At 41.4% G+C, this 21,290-nt stretch overlaps 2 protein-coding genes across 4 annotated transcripts in view; both read right to left on the reverse strand.

Moving 5' to 3' along the window:
• The window catches only part of LOC306994410 (B-cadherin-like), a 49,171-nt gene extending 39,196 nt beyond the window's left edge, over positions 1–9,975 (reverse strand). The window contains exons 1-2 of one of the 3 annotated variants that reach the window (XM_079604893.1): positions 9,933–9,975; positions 8,897–8,968 (exon numbers count right to left, since the gene is read on the reverse strand). Coding sequence is in view for 1 of the 3 variants with exons in the window: in XM_079604890.1 (XP_079461016.1) it covers positions 8,889–8,968; position 9,933 (81 nt within the window). In the remaining 2 variants the exon portion in view is untranslated. Of the gene's footprint in view, positions 1–8,888; positions 9,021–9,932 lie in introns of those variants that run through there. The other 2 variants (XM_079604890.1, XM_079604894.1) reach the window with 2 other exon arrangements.
• A 2,327-nt stretch (positions 9,976–12,302) lies between these two features.
• The window catches only part of LOC306994479 (cadherin-1-like), a 30,504-nt gene continuing 21,516 nt past the window's right edge, over positions 12,303–21,290 (reverse strand). Inside the window, exons 12-25 of the mRNA XM_079605002.1 lie at positions 21,144–21,258; positions 17,792–18,045; positions 16,991–17,131; positions 16,738–16,893; positions 16,569–16,581; positions 15,885–15,973; positions 14,968–15,112; positions 14,683–14,855; positions 14,472–14,600; positions 14,197–14,382; positions 13,868–14,112; positions 13,330–13,475; positions 13,035–13,259; positions 12,303–12,919 (exon numbers count right to left, since the gene is read on the reverse strand). Of these exons, the coding sequence (XP_079461128.1) occupies positions 12,681–12,919; positions 13,035–13,259; positions 13,330–13,475; positions 13,868–14,112; positions 14,197–14,382; positions 14,472–14,600; positions 14,683–14,855; positions 14,968–15,112; positions 15,885–15,973; positions 16,569–16,581; positions 16,738–16,893; positions 16,991–17,131; positions 17,792–18,045; positions 21,144–21,258 (2,256 nt within the window). The 3' untranslated portion in view covers positions 12,303–12,680. The remainder of the gene's footprint in view (positions 12,920–13,034; positions 13,260–13,329; positions 13,476–13,867; positions 14,113–14,196; positions 14,383–14,471; positions 14,601–14,682; positions 14,856–14,967; positions 15,113–15,884; positions 15,974–16,568; positions 16,582–16,737; positions 16,894–16,990; positions 17,132–17,791; positions 18,046–21,143; positions 21,259–21,290) is intronic.

The following is a 21,290-nucleotide window of genomic DNA, read 5'->3' on the forward strand; positions in this document are numbered from 1 at the left end:
CATGGGCTGGCCACCTGGGCCAACAGAAAACATATGCACGCATTAGCTCACGCTTTTACTGGCCCACACTATACACTGATGTACAAACGCACTGCAACACATGTGATATCTGCCAAAAGACGAGTGCTGTGTCCCAGCGGGGCAGAGCACCCCTGCAACCCCTTCCTGTCATCTCTGCACCTTTTAGGCGGATCGCCATGGATATTGTGGGACCGTTGGAGAAGAGCAGTGCTGGACATCGCTACATCCTGGTAATCAATGACTACGCCACAAGGTATCCTGAGGCCTTCCCACTCCGTTCTATCACCACAACCAAGATTATCCATGCCCTGGTTCAACTCTTCTCCAGAGTCGGCATACCTGAGGAGATCCTAACAGACCAGGGTACGAACTTTACATCTCGACTGATGGGGCAGTTGAACAAGCAGTTGGGCATAAAAGCCATCCGAACAACTCCCTACCACCCTCAGACGGATGGTCTGGTGGAGAGGTTCAACCAAACCCTCAAGAACATGTTGCGGAAGTTCGTAGCAGACACAGGACGAGACTGGGACAAGTGGCTACCGTTTGTTCTCTTTGCCTACCGAGAGGTACCCCAAGCATCAACGGGATTCTCACCGTTTGAGCTCCTCTACGGATGGCAGGTACAAGGACCCCTGGACCTGCTTAAGAAAGGCTGGGAGGAGGAACCTGCATCCAAGACAGAGGAGAAAGGCGGCATCGTGCAGTATGTGCTAGAGATGCGAGATCGCCTGGAGCAATACAGAGAACAAGCTAAAGAGAACCTACAGGAAAAACAACGAGCACAGAAAAGATGGTATGACCAACACGCCAGGCTACGACAATTCCAACCAGGGCAGAAAGTATTACTCCTGTTACCAACATCGACGAGCAAGCTACTGGCAAAATGGCAAGGACCATACAGCGTCGCCCGCAAGATGGGGCCCGTTACATATGAAGTTCACCATCCGGACAAGGGCAAGACCAGGCAGACCTACCACGTGAACCTGCTGAAGGAGTGGAAGGAGCCACCCGGTAAGGGATCCGAAACATCTCTTTTGGTGAGGAAGGTGGAGGTGGAAGAGGAAGAGGAATTAGAGGATGCAAAGAGGCAGCCGTCTGTGGTGAACCTAACGCACCTAGAAGACTTCAAGAGGAGAGAGCTGCAGCATCTCCTGAACCAGTTTCCTACTTTGTTCCGTCCGAGGCCTGGACGGACTGAGTTAACCCAACATACCATTCACCTTTCCGATCCTACACCATCACGTCAACGTCCTTACCGGGTGCCTGAGAGGCTGGTGGAACCCTTAAAGGAAGAAATCAAGGTGATGAAGGAGCTAGGAGTGATAGAACCTTCAACGAGTGAGTGGAGCAGCCCGATGGTTATCGTACCCAAGAAGGACGGATCCCTGCGTGTCTGCATCGACTTCCGCAAGCTCAACGCCCAATCTAAATTCGACGCGTACCCCATGCCAAGAATAGACGATTTGCTGGAGAAAATTGGAAGAGCCCAGTACATCACCACGTTAGACCTGTGTAAGGGGTACTGGCAGGTACCCCTTAACCCTCAGTCCAGACCATACTCCGCATTCCGAACACCACTAGGACTATATCAATTCACAGTCCTTCCTTTTGGCCTGCACGGAGCCCCAGCCACATTCCAGAGGCTGATGGACCGAGTTCTCCAAGGCTGCGAAGACTGGTCTGCGGCGTACCTGGATGACGTGGTAATCCATAGCAACTCTTGGGCAGAGCATCTTCAACACCTCCAACAAACCCTAAATAGGATAGAGGAAGCAGGATTGACGTTAAACGTTTCAAAATGTGAGTGGGCAAGGCAAGAGGCAAACTACCTAGGGTATCACCTGGGCAACGGACAACTGAGACCACAGGTTGACAAGGTGGAGGCAATTCGAAGGAGCCCACAGCCAAAGACCAAGAAAGAAGTAAGGTCATTCCTAGGACTGGTGGGCTGGTACAGGAGGTTTGTACCAAACTTTGCCTCCATCGCGGTCCCCCTGACCAACCTGTTGTCCAAACCAGTGAAGAACCCTATTCCATGGACCGAGGAGTGCGAGACAGCTTTTACTATGCTAAAAGACAAGATGTGCTCCAACCCGGTCTTACAGAGTCCAGACTTCTCTCAGAGGTTCCTAGTGCAGGTAGACGCATCCGCAATGGGGATTGGTGCAGTCCTTGCCCAGGGAAGCACTGGAGAAGAGAGACCAGTTGTTTACCTCAGCCGCAAGCTACTGCCCAGAGAAACTAGATATTCGGCGGTCGAGAAGGAAGGTCTCGCCATCAAGTGGTCCCTGGACAGCTTGCGCTACTACCTCCTTGGTCGAGAGTTTGATCTAGAAACTGACCACCGGGCCCTAACCTGGATTCAATCCATGAAGGACCACAATGCCAGAGTCACTCGGTGGTACCTCGCCCTGCAGCCGTACTGCTTCAAGATACGGCACAGACCGGGCAGACTCAACGTGGTAGCCGACTACCTGTCCAGGTTTCCGGCCAGTACGCGGCTTGGAGAGGGGGAAGGTGATGTGATAAAGTCACATTATTTGCCACCGTTGGGTAGCAGCACTGATACACACACATAAGCACATGTACATACTGACCTCATTCATCCATCTCGATCCTCCCTGCCTTTGCCGCTATCATAGGAACGGGTGCACACGCGATCATGATAGCACATGATCATTCATCCATTTCTTCACTCTCTCTGCAATATTAATTTCCCGGTCACTTCATACACTTATAGTGCACTGTCTTGTCATTTCGTCCCTGTGTTGTTTGTCTGTGTGGGCGTAGTCAGTCTTCCCGCGGGAAAGTTGGGCCGGCCAAACCGAACGATCGAGCGACGATCGCTTATGACGTCACGGCCGGGTCGCGTCGGCGCATCGAAACCGGAAGCTGACGAAACCATTGTCTAGTGTGAATATGTGTTAGTGTGTGCATTTTAAATGCAAGAATTATGTGTTAGATTTATTATGTGTGAATGGATTATGTGTTTATTATTATTATTATATATATATAATATATATATAAGGAATTAATTATTATGGATGATCAAATAGCTTACATATTTGTATGTTTATAAATGTTATATCTCCTTTTAATTGGTCTGGCCCAAAAAGGGGCGGGGTTTGGCCTATTTAAGCCAAAGCCAAACCTGAAGTCAGCACTTGTTAACCAAGTCGGAGCGAGAGTGCAACTGCGGTGCCTCAAGCAAACGTCAGTATACTGTGGATACCTGTTTTGCCTTGTTGGAGTATTTTCTGGTTTTATTTTTCCCTTTTGTTGTTTATTTGGTACTTTGGGTTTTTGTGTGTGTCATTTAATGGACACTTGTATATATTTCACTATGGACTATCTTTCCTATTGGCACTGTAAATAAATTCCACCTTGCACGAAGTGCTTCTGCGAGTGCGCCATCATTTTTTTTACATCCTCACGGACTCAGTTACCCCCCTCTTTACAAAGTTTGAAACTCTTAGTATAAAAATCCAAACTGATCCATGTAAAATGCTGTATTTTAATCATTTTGTCTTCCTTCACATGTATCTCTGATTTAAATATAGCAGAATTAAATATAGCATAAATGCATTGTTAAATTTGTTCAGATTTGTTCAGCAAATTTACTTTTTGCATTATAACTTAAAATCAGATGGTTAGAGTCCTTATATAAAAAAGAGGAAAGGATGCTCTATGAGTGCTAAATAGATACATTAATAAACAGTACAATAGTAATTGCATGCGCTTAAAGATATAGCTCTGTTTTATGACCTGTGTTTTAAGATGTCTATAACCTGTGTTTTAAGATGTCTATAACATGCATCTCATAATCCCTGGGACACAGTTTGAAACTGATCCATTGCAAAGTTGAAGAGGTTTGGTTTGTGTTAACTAAGATAACTTGTGAATTTTGTTAAACAATTTTTATTTGAACAGACATTTAATAGACATTTTACAATAATCCTAGAATATTGGTAAATGGGACTTGATTTAATCATAAAAATAAAAGAATACATAATACTTTGATTTAAATTGGAAAAGTTTTATACAACATTATTACAATGATATTTATGCATTTAGCAGATGCAGAAATGCAGTGAATAAAAGTTGAAGTGCACGAGTGCCTTGGTTTATTGTTGTGGTTGCTTACGTGCTTACAGAAGAGATTTCTTAAGCTGCTTGTTGAAAGATGTGATGGTCTTAGCAGTTTGGGTAGAGGTTGGTGGCTCACTAGAGAGGAATAGACCGTGTGAAAGGCTTAGACAGTGGAAGTGGTTGGCTCCTAAAAGAGGAAGTCAACACTTCTGTGAGGTCAGCAGACTTAATGCAAAAGGGGACAAACTGTAATGGTTTTTGGTCCAATACTCCAGGAGGATTGTTGAAAAAATTATAATTATATAAATCAAAAGGAGTTTGTCATCTGAACAATCTGAAGGATTTGTGATACATTGTTAACTTGTAGAGTCTTTTGGGCTTGAACAGTCCCGGGCTTATAACATGGCGCTATTGGATTGGGTTTCCCATAGCGTCAAATATCGACGAATTTTTCAAGTCACTCGTTCCGTATCGGGGCAGCAACTTCAGCAGCCCAAAAAGGCCTCTCCCAACAGCAGATCCAAGCCCTTGAGAGATGGTCCTCAGATGATTTCCAAAGCTATATCAGGACCAACCGGTTCCACATTAAAAACGCTCACCAAACCCTCATTGATAAAAAATAAAAAAACACACAGCGAGAACTTTCCCAGTAGAGCACTTTCGTTTTCTCTTTCGTCCAGCGAGCATTTGGTCTCACAGCGGACGCAGTGTGAGTAAATCTCCCGGTCAAGCTCTCATTTTCCTCTTTCCTGTTTCCTTTCTGTCCAGCGAGCATTTGGTCTCACAGTAAGAACTTTCCCGGTAGAGCACTTACGTTTTCTCTTTCGTCCAGCGAGCATTTGGTCTCACATCGGACGCAGTGTGAGAATCTCCCGGTCAAGCTCTCATTTTCCTCTTTCCCGTTTCCTCTTTCTGTCCAGGGAGCATTTGGTCTCACAGCGAGAACTTTCCTGGTAGAGCACTTACGTTTTCTCTTTCGTCCAACGAGTATTTGGTCTCACAGCGGACGCAGTGTGAGAAAATCTCACGGTCAAGCTCTCATTTTCCTCTTTCCTCTGTCTGTCCAGCGAGCATTTGGCCTCACAGCGAGAACTTTCCCGGTAGAGCACTTACGTTTTCTCTTCGTCCAGCGAGCATTTGGTCTCACAGCGGACACAGTGTGAGAAAATCTCCTGGGCAAGCACTCATTTTCCTTTTTCCTGTTTCCTCTTTCTGTCCACCGAGCATTGGTCTCACAGCGGAGAAAGGCGCAACTCTCCCGATTGGTCGCTCCAAATTACAACTGATCCCCGTTTGCAGGCCAGCAGGGACTGTCAGGCCCCCCCTGGCCAAACATACAGACCCTTACTCGACATGCTAGCCCGCCAAACCCGGCACTCATTGGGGGGGGGGGTCTTTAGTCCGGCGGCTGTCCTCTGCTCTTTAGCCTTTTGGGGGGAGTGCTCTGGGTTTGGGCCGAAATCCGAGCTCGGAGCCCACCCTCCGGACAGCACGCCAAATACGCATTAAACTTTACGCCCTCAAATTGTATGTAAGTGTGAACTCGTGAAATTAGGTTTTATTAACAAAGTTCGGGAGGAGCACGTTCAGATAATTACCACAAGTGGAGAGCACTTCAATGTTAAGAGGTATATATACACTCAGCAGTCTCACCTCAATCTCTTGACAGTTTTGCAGCATCCCCCCACCACCCCTTCTCCACACTTCTAGTCCTAAACACTTACATAGGGGGGAGTGTTCTGGGTTCGGGCCAAACTCCGAGCTCGGAGCCCTCCCTACGGACAGCTCACCAAATACGCATTAAACTTTACCCTTTTACCCTTTAACTTTACCTGCGCCAATTAAACAGACAAAACTGCTTGTCGTTTTCCTCATCCTTTTCAGAGAGTGCAACAACTAGAATCCTCACATTACTGTACATGACCTACAGCATGATGTTTTTTGTTTTTGTTATTATCTTTGCAGCCCTGGAATTACAAGATTTTTTCCCACAAATAAATTACTATTGTCACCCCTAGTCTGTCTGTGTTGTCTTAGTTTCACCTTCACAGACTCTTTCCCATTCAGTCAGTAACGTTCAACGTTATGTCGATACTGATGTATTGGGGTCTCGTCTGGGAGCCCAATCACCTCCAAGTGGTAACAAAACGAGCCTATAAACATTGGCCAGTGAGATTTGCATGCCGAGTCACACCTACCCGGATATGCGGGTATAAATAGAATCGGTATTAGTCACTTCATTCATGTTTTGCTTCGGAGCCGAGCGGTTGTCAAGCAATCGCTCATTTCCAGATCACCTTCAAAGAAGAGTGCAAATTTTCTAAAGAAAAATAAGGGAGCAGAACTGCAATTTTCTTTGCTATTAGGAGTTCACCTCCAAAAACAGCAATTGTGATTGGTTCTGTTTGCTTTTCTTTCAGCTCTTTGTGGGTTCTACTCGGCTGGTGTGAAGGCGCATTCCAGCGGTGTGGACATTCAGCACGCTGGGCACAGACAGCGCAACATTCGTCCCTGGAAGCTTTAGCTACAATTTCCACTAAAAGAGTAGCACAGGCGATCAGCATCTTTTTCAAAATGTCTTTTCATTCATGTGTTTCTGGATGTAGTTGTTTCCAGACCTCATCTGACGACCATGTGGAACGCACGCAGAGCTTCAGAAGCTCAGAGGAGCTCTTTGTTTGCTTTGGTGGTCAGCAGAAGGGAAAGGTTGTCTCCAGAGGTTGGCCCAACTGGAAAGTGGATGCCATCGCCTTGGCTTACCAGTCCCAAGGCAAGCCGTGCCCCCTCGGGGTTAGGGCTCACTCCACTTGGGGTTTTGCCTCCTCCTAGGCGTTGACACGCGGTGCATTTCTGGCAGACATCTGTAGAGCTGCAAGTTGGCCGACACCCAACGCATTCGCGAGATTCTATAATCTCTGAGTGGAGCCGGTCTCTTCCCGTGTGTTGAGTATAAACATGTACTGTACAGGAAGACTGTCTCTGTCTCTCGCTTGCGCTTCCACTCCCCGCTAACAGGGGTTACGAGTGCCTAGTTGCTCTTCAGGTGAGTTCCCCACTTGGCGAACCCTGATTGAGTTCCTCCAGCATCCTTCAGCAGTCAGATGCGGGGGAGGTGTCCGACGCCAGGCCCAGTACTCGTGTACATGTCTGGCCGGTCAGACGGACTAGTTGTCCATATGATGTGATTCCTCCTCTGTAATCCCATATGTCTATTGTCCACATAGCGGTTTCCATGTTGGTAAACCCGTGTCTTTCCCTGGGCGGTTCCGTTCTGCCCTGTGTCTGCGCCGTAGAAGCTCCTTCCTGGCTAGGTAGGATCTACCACAGAGACATCCCATATGTAGCACTGGCCCACGAGTCAGTCCTCCATTCAGGCAAGGTGTGGTGTCAATAGCGTTCCCCTCCTTTGGGATTGGGCACGCTTCCCCAGCGTTTTGGTCATGGCTGAAAAACAGTGGGAATTGAGTTCCGAAGGACTCTTTCCTGGGATAGGAACAGCAACTTTGACCTCCCCCAGAGTAAACCCCATCCTTCCATCTCTCCTGGTATGGAGGACTACTCTGGCTTACATGGGGCGCTGGGTAGGTTACGGTATTGTGAAAGCAGTTTGCTAACTCGGTACACGCCAGCTTGCCAGCATCTGCATCTCACACTCATAACACAGTTCAGTGGCTTTGACTGACTGAATGGGAACATCCAGGCTACTAATGTAACCCCAGGGAACGGAGACGTTACGTCCTCCTTCCATGGCCCTGAACCACCGCTGAATGGCCACTAATATGATTTGCCATCACGCTCAGCTGTTGTAATTAATCACCTCGTCTGCCTGTGTATTTAAGTTTCTGTGTTTTCAGTTCTAGTTCTAGTTCTCGTTTGCCTGCCTTCTGTTTGAGATAACTTTAGAGTTATTTTTAAGAACGTTTGTACCTGAATCCTCATCTTCATGTGCATTTTTGCTACGAATCGTGACAACTGTATTCAAAGACAAGGAAAAAAAAATAATTGCAGCATTTCTGGTTGATTCTTGTTGCATATGCTTGTAGGGTTATTTTGGTACTGACTTTACAAAGTTTGAAACTCTTAGTATAAAAATCCAAACTGATCCATGTAAAATGCTGTATTTTAATCATTTTGTCTTCCTTCACATGTATCTCTGATTTAAATATAGCAGAATTAAATATAGCATAAATGCATTGTTAAATTTGTTCAGATTTGTTCAGCAAATTTACTTTTTGCATTATAACTTAAAATCAGATGGTTAGAGTCCTTATATAAAAAAGAGGAAAGGATGCTCTATGAGTGCTAAATAGATACATTAATAAACAGTACAATAGTAATTGCATGCGCTTAAAGATATAGCTCTGTTTTATGACCTGTGTTTTAAGATGTCTATAACCTGTGTTTTAAGATGTCTATAACCTGTGTTTTAAGATGTCTATAACATGCATCTCATAATCCCTGGGACACAGTTTGAAACTGATCCATTGCAAAGTTGAAGAGGTTTGGTTTGTGTTAACTAAGATAACTTGTGAATTTTGTTAAACAATTTTTATTTGAACAGACATTTAATAGACATTTTACAATAATCCTAGAATATTGGTAAATGGGACTTGATTTAATCATAAAAATAAAAGAATACATAATACTTTGATTTAAATTGGAAAAGTTTTATACAACATTACTACAATGATATTTATGCATTTAGCAGATGCAGAAATGCAGTGAATAAAAGTTGAAGTGCACGAGTGCCTTGGTTTATTGTTGTGGTTGCTTACGTGCTTACAGAAGAGATTTCTTAAGCTGCTTGTTGAAAGATGTGATGGTCTCAGCAGTTTGGGTAGAGGTTGGTGGCTCACTAGAGAGGAATAGACCGTGTGAAAGGCTTAGACAGTGGAAGTGGTTGGCTCCTAAAAGAGGAAGTCAACACTTCTGTGAGGTCAGCAGACTTAATGCAAAAGGGGACAAACTGTAATGGTTTTTGGTCCAATACTCCAGGAGGATTGTTGAAAAAATTATAATTATATAAATCAAAAGGAGTTTGTCATCTGAACAATCTGAAGGATTTGTGATACATTGTTAACTTGTAGAGTCTTTTGGGCTTGAACAGTCCCGGGCTTATAACATGGCGCTATTGGATTGGGTTTCCCATAGCGTCAAATATCGACGCAATGTGAGTGAACAGTTATCGAAAGGGAACTTTTTGGTTACTAACGAAACCTCTGGTTTAACCAACTGTTATGCTTTTCATCCTAACCCCTAGAGGACAAATGTAGTTTTATCATAAGGCAGTGCCCTATTTTATGTTAAAGGAGGAATACCAGAGATGTGTGTTAGCAGAAGCAGGGACTAGTGATGGGAGAAACAAAGTTTTTCAAATCTTTCAAATCAATAGACACAAATCAGTCGCAAAATGATTCACTGTTTCGAAGTGTTTGAAACCACATGCTGGTGACGCCTGCTGGTCAAAACACTGTAAATGCATCAGAAACTCAGGCCAAACATGCATGAAAACATATTTTACAACCTATTGAAAATGTTTGATTGAAAACATAATCTATCAAATGCAATTAACTAATCATCTAATACCATTAATGCAATTAAAGTCCCCCTGTAGTCAATTATATTATCCCTTAAAACTCATCTTTGATCACCAACATTACATATTTAAAAGCTTTTTCCAGTGAAAAAAAACGTCATGCCTTAAAATAGCTTGAATGTAACTCTACACCCTTGCCTCATTTAGTATACGAGGTTCTATGAATATGCTAATTAGCCCCACCTCCACTCACGCAGCTCACAGATTCACTCGGCTAACTTACTGAGGTAAATGCTGCACAATGGTATCGCTCTTTACAACGTCGGACACATACTGGTAATTAATATGACTTTTGCTTGACTATGTTATCAAACAGCTAATGTTTTAATGTCACACAAACAATTTTCTCGTTCGCCATCTCAGAGTCAGACAGCTGCCTTCTAAAAATCAACATCCTTACAAACGCTTTAAACAAAGGCATATAGTTCATCATAACACTGTAATATACATGTCATGTCTACATAGAGTGTTATTACAAGGACTGAACACTAGTGGGAGAGGGTGAAAAGGGAAAAGAGGAAAAGAGAAGTGTGTATACACATGGAGGGAGTTCGGTCTGGATTAAAGAGTGAGAATCCAATTAATTATTGTGCCATCGTATCTTTTATTGTTTTGTAAAATTAAGTGACAGTACAATTACATCATATACATAATTCATCTGCTATATTGCTAAAAGTACCCGATTTTTCATATCAACAGAAAAATATGCCAGTGTAATCTGGCTTCTCTTGAGACTCGCCTGCTTCACGTCATTGTAATGATATGCTAAAGCCTGCCCGCATGTTGACCTGATTGGTTCATGGTAGTTTGTGATGTTAGCAATACTGGCGATTTCAAACGTTGGTTTTGAGACTGTCTTTGGTTCACTGCAGAAAATACTCAGCAATGCTGTTGACTTATGAATTTGCACATGGTTTGTCTTAAAGCATATTAAAAACACCACATAGACACATAAACAACATTACAAGTTTGATTTTCACCACAGGGGGACTTCAAGAAAGATTGGTGATGCATTAAACATAATCAAGGAGTCCTGTCATTTATGTCCTCTAATTCAATTATAAAATAAACTTCTCTTTTGGATTTAACCTTGTTTACTTCTTCACAGCAGAAGTGGGCAAAGGGTTGATATATGAATCATTGCAGACAGAAAGTATTGCTTGAATCCTCCAATTCAATTATCAGGGTTCCTGTGCCGGTTGCTGGAGCATCACCTGCACACAAGCACAGACATCAGAAAAAGGCCAGCAGGAATTATTCTCTTCAAAAAGAAACACAAATTACCATCATTATCCAAGGCCAAAATTAGAGCTGTGTATTTGCCGTTTTTGAGTAAGGGAGATTCTGTATCTATAAAAGGAAGATATTTAGAAGAATGTCAGTCACCAGACAGTTTTTGGTTCCCATTGACTTCCATAGTAGGAAAAAAATATACTATGGAAGTCAATGGGAACCAGACAGTTTCTTCTAAATATCTTCCTTTGTGTTCAGCAGAGGAAAGAAATTCATGCAGGTTTGAAACAACTTAAGGGTGAGTATATGATGACAGAATTTTCATTTTAAAAGTGAACTAATCCTTTAAGTGGGGGGCTATGTTATGATTTCAACCTGTGTTCCCCTGTCTTGTCTCATGTTTTGTAGTTCCCTGTTATGTTGATTAGTTTCCCCAGATGTTTCATATTACCCACGTCCTCTTGTTATCTTGTTTAGCTTGTTAGTCTCTGTATTTAAACCCTGTGTCTTGTTTCAGTGTTTGTGGGTTCTTGTCTTTGTAATGTTGTTCTGTCCGTGAGTCTGGGTCCTGAGTCTATGTCTATGTGTTCATCTAATAAAGCTGCTGCACTTGGATCCTGCTTCCTCCCTTGATTCTACCTCAGCGTTACAGAAGGATTACAAATTTATTAAATGTTTAATTTAGGAAACTGCAAAAGTGAAGAGAGTAAATGTTTAGATTAGCTGCCAGTCTCAGTGTTTGAATAGTTATGCTGATTGGATCTAGGGCAGGTTGCAAAACCTGTAATACTTTATTTCTCATCACAATGTAAATCCCTGCCCCTAAATGTATATAAATTGCAATGTATACTGTTACAGTTCAGATCGTTGGATGACTACAGCAACGCACAAGCGAAGTCTTCAATAAAGAAAAACTTCTGCTTGAAAGATATCCCAACGCCCTGATTCTCTACAGGACATTGCCACACACACACACATTGCCACACACACACACATTGCCACACACACACACATTGCCACACACACACACTGCCACACACACACACATTGCCACACACACACACACATTGCCACACACACACACTGCCACACACACACTGCCACACACACACTGCCACACACACACACACACACACACACTGCCACACACACACACACACACACGTGTAATTACCAAATGAATTAAACTAACAAAGATTTATTATATTTGGTTATCCGTTTTGGAAATTGCAAATCAGTTCTATAAAATCTATATTTTCAGTATAGATGTACTAAACAAATCACTGATTAAACATTGATTAAATATTCAATCTGTTGGATTAATTGATAGTCAAGTATATTAAAATGAACAACAACATATGCAAATGAGAAAGTTTAATGTTCATAACATTATGATAGGCAAATACTTTGAAAGGTAAGTAAAGAGTTAAAAAGTTACAGTGAGATTTTGGATCTTGTAATTTGTCAACAGAAAATATTATGAAATGTTTGTGCATCTGTTGTGCGATTAGTAAAAATGTTATAATGTGAAAAACAAATTGTGAAAATAGTACAAAAACAATTTTAAAATGTATAAGAAACCATCTGGCTGTACATTATCCTTTAGATAATAATGATTACAGCAATGTTATGATGAGATAGATATAATAAATGTAAAATAATGGTCAGCAAGTGTAAAAAAAAAAAAAAAAAAAAAAAAAAAAAAAAAAAGATTACTTACGAATAAATGATTAATGAATTATAAAGATGTAAAAGACAAATACAACGTGAGCGATGCTAGCAATAGAAAGAATGTATTGCTCGCTAGGCAAGAGGCGTTGTCACGGTGACTACATTGCAATGATTCTCCTTCGCAGTCACACACAGATGCTTGAACGGTGCTTTCCTGATCCAAGCCCTCCCGATCACTAGCTTTCAGGACAACATTGTAGTCACCCTGCTCCAATGCAAACTTAAGTGTCAGAAAGACACCGGTTGCTAACATGGGCACATTATAATAGTTAGACATGTATACCAAGACAGACAGATATTTCAATGTGTAATGAATGAAATAATGAGATTAATATCTCTTTAAAAATTAGTAATTGCTCACATGTGGCATTCATCTCGGTGGACCAGTTTTTACTGGATTCTCCGATGGGAATAACGTTAAAGGGACCACCGAAACTAGGTCCATCTTTGTCCGTTATAGAGAGAAGCACTGGGCCTGAACCACGATTGCACAATTTTATATTCCTTTCATTGATGACAGGAGCGTTGTCATTTACATCCTCCAATTCAATTATCAGGGTTCCTGTGCCAGTAGCTGGAGCATCACCTGCACACAAGCACAGACATCAGAAAAAGGCCAGCAGGAATTATTCTCTTCAAAAAGAAACACAAATTACCATCATTATCCAAGGCCAAAATGATAGCTCTGTATTTGCCGTCTTTGACTAAGGGAGATTCTCTATCCATGAGGCTCTTGACTTTAATAACTCCAGTGTCTGGATTTACACTCAGCCAGCCGGCAGGATCACTGCCTATTTTATACCTGGAAGGAACCAAACATACAGGTTAAAACTAGAAATGTTCAGCAAGACCAACTTAAGTCTCGCCTGGTAGTTTAAAATATTTTGCAGTTCAAAAAGATTTACAGGCATGCTATGATTTGAATTCTGCATATGAATATTTGACATTGGAAGGGATAAAGGCCTTAATAACTAGACAGTTGCTAAGGTGGTTCCCAGGGGTTAATATTGTTAGTGAGACTGTTTGACAAAACATAAAATAAAAAAATAAGTATATAAATGGAAGACTGTGTGATTTTTATTGTTCTACAAGATCTGAATCTCTAGAGAAATCAGTCAGAATTTTCAAATGGAATCATGACATTGTGGTGGGGTGATTGTCTGAGAGTGGAAAATCAATTGCAACATTTCTTACGTTATCTTCTGTGCTTTTGCAGTGTCTGGATCAGTGGCTTTATAAGTAACCAATTCACTATCAACTGGTGAATCTTCAGGTTTGTTAATAATCTTCTCCTTTGGATTAAACTCCGGAGGCTCGTTCACATCTTCTACATTCACCGTGACTGTGGCAGTGGAAGTGGCCAAAGAACCGACAAATGGATCATCGTTCTCAACAATCACAGACAGAATGAATTGCTTGTTCTTCTCAAAGTCCAGGGGCTGAATGGAAGAGAAAGCATATTTTACTAAAGGAACATGATCACAACGAATTGCCTGTGGAAACACACGAGCAACACACAGTACCTTTACAGTGGTGATGATGCCCTCTAGCTGGCTGGGTCCAGTACTGACATTGAAAAACCCACTCTTGTCACCGGCAATAATCTTATATTTGGTTGTCCAGGCAGGAGATCCAGGTTCATCTCCATCAGTAACTGTGAGTCTGGCCACTTCAGCTCCTACTTTATTCTCTGGGACAGATACAGTGTGCTAAAACAAAGAGATGTATGGTGTAAATAAGTATTAATAAAGTTGTAACACTTATATTATAACGTTCTTAAAGTATTAATATACATTACCGTGGTTTGCTCAAACTGAGGAGCGTTATCATTGCTGTCAGTCACAGTAATAACAGCTGTGCCAGTGGTTTCATAACCTCTTCCATTCATGTCAGTAGCCGTAATTAACACAGTATATCTAGGCCATTTCTGAAAAGAAAGAAGTTTTCAGGTGAGTTTGTTTACATGAAATTATTCTTCACTAATGCGAGATCCATTCATCATTTCTCACCTCTCTGTCCAAGCCTAAAGCATTCACACGAATTCCTCCGGTAACAGAGTTGATTGTAAACAGGTTTGGTTTTGGCAATTCTGGATCTTGCTTGACGATTGTGTAACTGACAATACCATTGTTAGTCAGTGGATCATCTGCATCAGTGGCTGTGACTGTCATAAACTCATGACCTTCAGTGAGAGAAGAATAAAGACGGATTCGATGGTAAAACTGAAAAGGGAATTTTAAAAAGAAAAAAACTGCTAAAAACCATTTCATTGAGAAACTGCATCATACACCTACCAATCTCAGAAGCTTCAGGAACATTTCCACTGAATGGATCTTGTGTAAAAACAGGCTCATTATCATTTTGGTCCATCACATTTACAATAATTTCAATTGGCATTTCCTTGATATCCACATCAACTCCAGTCGCATGAGCTATAAGCTAAAGAGAGGAGAAATATGGGCATGTTAAGAGGCAAATATCTGAGGTTGAAAAACACAATCAAATCAAAATGAGAGTATTAACTTTAAATCCATGTCTGTTAGCTTTGACAAATCCATATGCATGTTTAGTCCTAAAGAAAACGGCCTTATTTTTTAGCAGATATACAAATTAAGTACAGGGCATGGAGATCATATGATCTGTACGGATCAGGCACCGGTTCGACACACGTGATTTTCGGCAAAGTTTAATCATCATAAAGTTTATCACTTGCATGTGTGTTAGGACTTGTCAAGTTAAACATTCAAATGATTTTAAACAATTTAAAAGCAAGAAGACGCAAAGAGAGCTCAATTCTGAACCTGTGCGCCGTTTTCCCTTCTCTTCTTTTTTCGTCTTCCCTTGTTCTCTATTTGTGCTTGAACGGAGACATACACGCAAAATTATGTCAAAATGCCCGTCTCGGCAAGTGTCCTTGTAAACACAGTCGTTGTGATGGCTAAGGCCACACTGAGTGAACAATTCATTTAAATGGTTCTAGTTTACTTTGTTTATTTGTATATTTTTATGTAACCATTTTATTTCTTTAAATATAAGTTGCCCAAACATTGGAACTGAGGAGCTACGTTGTCTCTTTAGCATTTTATCCCTCAAAGAGCAACAAAGCCAATAACCATTTATTTCTAGAGTGCATGCTAGTGAATAAATGAAACCACAACCAATATATGGGTTTAACATTTTATTTAAGTTTGTTTGAATGTGTACATCTTACCCGTTGTTCGGCCGGGATCCATGACTGCAGCATGGACCAAAGGTTTGGAATTAAAGGGGTGTGGCCTTTCCTGATGTCCTTTATATCTCCTTTTGGGAATTATGGGAAATGTAGTTTTGGGACAATATGTGTTGGGGTTGTGTTTTAATTCGAATGTGTTTAAAGGATGTTTATTTTTATGTGTGCGCATGTTTAAGTGTATTTTCATTATTGCTGTAGGGTAAATGGGATTTCTATGTTCATTTGAGATGTGTGTATATATATGTTTTTCTTTTTGAGTTTGAGGATAATTTTGTGAGACCCCTGTAATTATACAAATGGTTTGGTCTAGTTTTGTTAAAAGGGCTTCATTTTCAGTGGCTGAGTTAGTTCTGGTGAGGGATCCCTGAGAAACATCTGAGACCCAGAACTCAGTAATGTGCTGATGTCCCATTTATTATTAGTCAGTGTTTTTTCCCCCCTTTATTTATCTTTTTCTGCACAATGTGTGGTCAGTACGTGAGTGTCGCAGTCAATAAAATGACACCTTGTTGACTCCATGAATGTCTCCTGAGAATTTTATGCAAGAACCCTTACAGTCGTTTATGGCTTACGTGAATGTAAACAAGATACATATCATTATATTGGATCCATGCATTCACTCTTAAAGTGGCAGCAGCCTTATATTAGATAGCTAATATTAACTGCTATCAACCAGCTATTAACCAAACAACAAAATACAAAGAGAAATTAACTTTTGTAGCTTTAATGAATATTGATTATATGTAATTTATAAAGTAAAGACTGCAGTGGAATTTTCAATTTTATTATTCAAATTCTGTCACGTTTAAAGAGAGATTCAAAATCAACTTACTCTGTATGAAGCTTTTTTCTCTCTGTCGAGTGGCCGAGTCACAAACAGATTTCCTGATAATCTTTCTATAGTAAAAGTCCCCCTAGGGTCCTGATCCGCTCCTTCACCGGTGATCATGTATTGCATCTGAGCTTCCTTAGAATAGTCCGACTTTATCTAAATACAGAAAGCAATAAGAGAACAAAGTCAATAACAGAGAAACCTCTTTCTCGACCATTTAGTTTTGAACATTGCCTTCATGATTTTCTCTCACCTGGACCAGTTTCTCAGGGAAAGGACCTCTGCTATCCTCAAGTACATTGAATGGAGGAATAACCCAACCTCTCTTTGCTCTCTTCAGACCCGTTGAAGACTTTGGAAACGTCAGAACCAGATCGTCAGAGGGAGATTCAATCTGAAATTTAGTAAATGACACTTAGCAACAAAACAATTTGGTTTGCAATTAAACACATCACACAAACCATTAAAATATCTGGATATTTTTTGGCTCTCCAGAATTAAAAAGAGCTTTATTGCCAAGTATGCTTACACACACAATGATTTTGTTTTGGTAACAAAAAGCTTGGTGAAAGACAGCGACAAGACAATATATAATATGAATAAAATAAGTGAATAAAAATATATATATATATAAAAAATACACAATATACAAAACAGACAATAAACAATATATGTATGTAAATGTATTTTATTTACAAATGCAAGGATGGTAAATAAAAGGTATCATATACCAAATAAATATAAGTATAAATTAGGGCTGGGAATTGATAAAAAAAAAAAAAAACGAACTAATTAATTGCACAATTTGCTGTAATTAATTGCAATTACTCGCATTTCCCCCAAACTTGTAATCATCAATATTTAAACGTATAATCACCTAATTAAATTAAACAGAAAAAGGAACAGAAAATAGCTAATAGCTTAAAATAGCTAATTAATGTAAGTGTGAGTAATGAATCACTATGGCAACAAACAAGGCAGCAATGGAAACAAAAGCAAACAGGACAGGCTTGTACTGCACTGACAGCGGTTTCTGGAAGGAACTTGTTTGTACCTGTGGAGAGGAGATGTTCATGACCGTGTCCATGTGATGGTCCTCATGATGATGATGATGGACACGCTCGACTCTGACAGATACCGTGTGCTTCTTTCCACTGGAGTCCCAAGCGTCCACAGAAAACACCTTGTGGCCTTCATGAAGAGTCACTTGTCTCTTCAGAGTTACAGTCCCGTCCGTGTCCACGTCAAAACCCTTGTCAGCGGACTGGAAGAGCGTTCTTGTTCTTCCATCGCATGTATTAAATATTACTGTCAGAAAAAGGGATTAAATTGGCACAATAAAGCATCTTGTCACGTATGTAAACCTGGAGTGGGGAACAAGACGCTGTGTCAGTAGCAGATGCTATGGGAACACCCTCCAGGTGTGATGATGGTCTGAAATAGTGTTGTCAAAAGTACCAGTACGTCAACTTTGTGATTAGTCAAAGAATCAGTGTTACCAAGTTGAAACTTAATTAAAATTAAAAATACCAGCCTCTCTGTAGTACCGTATACTGGGTCACTTCAGTACCCACTGATAGAACATGATATCAGCCACATTGTTTATAAAGGGAGCGCTCTTTGCTCAGTTTCTGAGTATAACGTTTGCCCGACTCCATCATGCCAGAGATGGTGATAAAGTCAGAGGAGTTAGTGATCTGTGCCAAAAAAGTCTGCTTCCAGTACTTCAAAATCTCCTGACAGCCAGCCGAGAAGTGTGGTCTAACTTACTGTAGATTGCTCTTTCAGATGGGCGGCATCCTACCAGTCCAACTTTGGCAAAAGTCTCCATTACATGTTCAAAAGCTCGGAATATGCCAAAGAGAACCATGCTGTCTGACCACTCAGGGGAAGAGCATTGGCCTGCCTGTTGCCGAACAACTCGAATCGGTGTTGGGCACAGTGCCTTAAAGGGATACTTCACCTCTGGAAAGATGAATGTGTATTTAAATTGGGTCATTTATGTAGTAGAAATGTGAAATTATTTTTGAATTTGGAGCCTTCTAGACTGAGAAAAGCCAGAAAATGTATTTTTGGCTCATGGGGATGTAAGACATCAACTCCCAGAATGCACTTGCTTCACTGCCCTACGAGGCCACGCCTACCGGTTAGAGAGCAGTTAAACAACAAGGCTAGGCTACTAGTGAGTCTTCGTGACAAGTCTGCCCGGGTTTTTGAGATCGCCCAAAATGTCCAGGATTCAGCTTTTGCGTTCTACAGTCGCCATTCCTCATGTTCACTGCGGCGAGCGGGACGAGACTGACGGCCGCGGGAGAACGGCGCGAGACTGACGGCCGCGGGAGAACGGCGATCAGGACGAGACTGACGGCCGCGGGAGAACGGCGCGAGACTGACGGCCGCGGGAGAACGGCGCGAGACTGACGGCCGCGGGAGAACGGCGCGAGACTGACGGCCGCGGGAGAACGGCGCGAGGCCGGTGGCGTGATGACTGATGAGCGGCGCCTGTGAGACGCACCAGTCTCGTATCTCTCACGGAGGAGCGGGAATTTTCTTAGCAATGGTAAAACGCACATCAACCGATCACTTGTTTAGCGTTCATGTAAACACTACATTCAGATTCACCAATCGGGATGAGTTCAGTTAGATTGAAACAAAAGCTGTGCGTGTAAACAATGAATGGCGACCGCAGAAAGCAAAAGCCAAAACCCGGACATTTTGGACGATCTCGACGGCCGGACATATCCGAGAAAAAGAGGATGGTCACCGCTACTACTCAGCTTTCTCCACAGAACAAGAGCCTGTTAGCTTAGCTTCCAAATAAAAGATGGCTGACACTGTTTGTACATTCTGTGAGTGAGATCCCTCTATGGGCGGATTGAAAACATGCGGATCTAGCGCCTTCTACTGGCTGGAGTCTCTCGCCTCTGGCCAAAAAATCCTCCTCCGAAATCTCTCGTCTCAGGGGGATATGAGGGATGAAAGCATGGTAATTTGAAAATACTACAGGTTTTCTACTGATACAAAGCTTAATGCTAAATCCTGAAGTATCCCTTTAAGTTTAAATTCTATCGGAGTTTAAACCCTTCTACTCACTCTCTATAACCTCAAGCTCAACATTGGATCCCCAGGACTCTGGCTCATGCGACTTCTTGCAGCTGCAAAACCCATGCAACATGGGGTGGTTGATTTTCCTCCTTTACTCATAAAAAAGTGAGTAGTTCAAACAGCCATTAAGTGTGACTTGAGTATAACAAACACACAAACGTTTAGTGTTGTGTTTCACAACACCTTGTGAAAAAAAGCCTTGTGTTTCACCTTAGACAAAGATAACTCTTGCTGTGGATTGCTGGAAACAAAATACAGTCGGATATTTCACTTCCTGAGTAAGAAACATCTGTGGAGCGATAGCGTGTCCTTTTGAGGCATGACTCGAAGCTGGAGGGTGTCCTTTATAGCATCAGCTACTGATGCAGCATCAAGTGAGTCTAGGAAAGAGAACAGTTATGCTGCGTTCCAGATGAGGTTGGATGTGGGAATATCCCAAATTAAATGTCTACCTTCCAGGCAACCAGTTTACCAGTTTATTCGGCACCCTATGAAAAAGCATAAAGTCTGTAAATATGTGTTTACTGTTAGTTGTAACGAGTGGCTTTGTGAAATCCGCTGTGTTTTTTTATGATAATGAAAGAGAGATAGAGAGTTTATTGCACTTCTTGTACCGTTTTGTTTACCTTGAAAAAAATGATATTTGTCAAGGTATCGCATCGAATTTGGAAATTCCAGTATTGTGACACTACAATGAATATTGTGTTTTTGTGTCAATTATGGCAAAAATTTAATAAAACATGGAATCGTTTTGAAAATAGTTCACGAAAAGCAAAAACGAAAGTATCATTACATAAACTTAATGTCCAATGTTAAAGTTTGTTTTTACATTTATGCTTATTGGAAGCAGGACTTGTCGACATCTTGGAAGTAACGTCAAATGACGCGTCTCACTGAGGTTGGAGTGTATTGATGTATTGAGTTCACAGGTCAAATGTCCAACTTTGAGTGGCATTCCAAACATTATTTCCAAGAATGGGAAAAATCCAAATTCCGAGCTGTCTGGAACGCAGCATTATTTATGGCATACATCATTAATCGACCCTTATTTGTGAGCTACAACACTTACACTCGAGGGAGATCCTTAATTTTGACTCTGATGAAAGGACATTTAGTAGATACAGATCATGTATAGTATAACATTTTATTGAATGTTATAGACCACAGTTAAACATCTAGTACATGTAGATATCCGATTGCATTGGGTAAGGCATTAATTAGCTAAAAACTAAAAAATATATAAACAAAAACTCCAAAAGTTCAGTTTCTCCAAGGTTTTATTTAAAGTGAACACTGCTTACCTCTTCCTAGTCTTTTTCCTTGGTGAAGGTCATCTCTGTGCACTTTAAAAACCAGCAACTCCGACTCAAAGCCTGGAGAACATGAAGACTCCTCCACAAATCCACATACAAACACCTGATTTGAAACACAGTAAAGGGCACCTATCA

The sequence above is a fragment of the Phoxinus phoxinus genome (genome assembly GCF_949152265.1).
Source record: "Phoxinus phoxinus genome assembly, chromosome: 2".
NCBI lineage: Eukaryota > Metazoa > Chordata > Actinopteri > Cypriniformes > Leuciscidae > Phoxinus > Phoxinus phoxinus.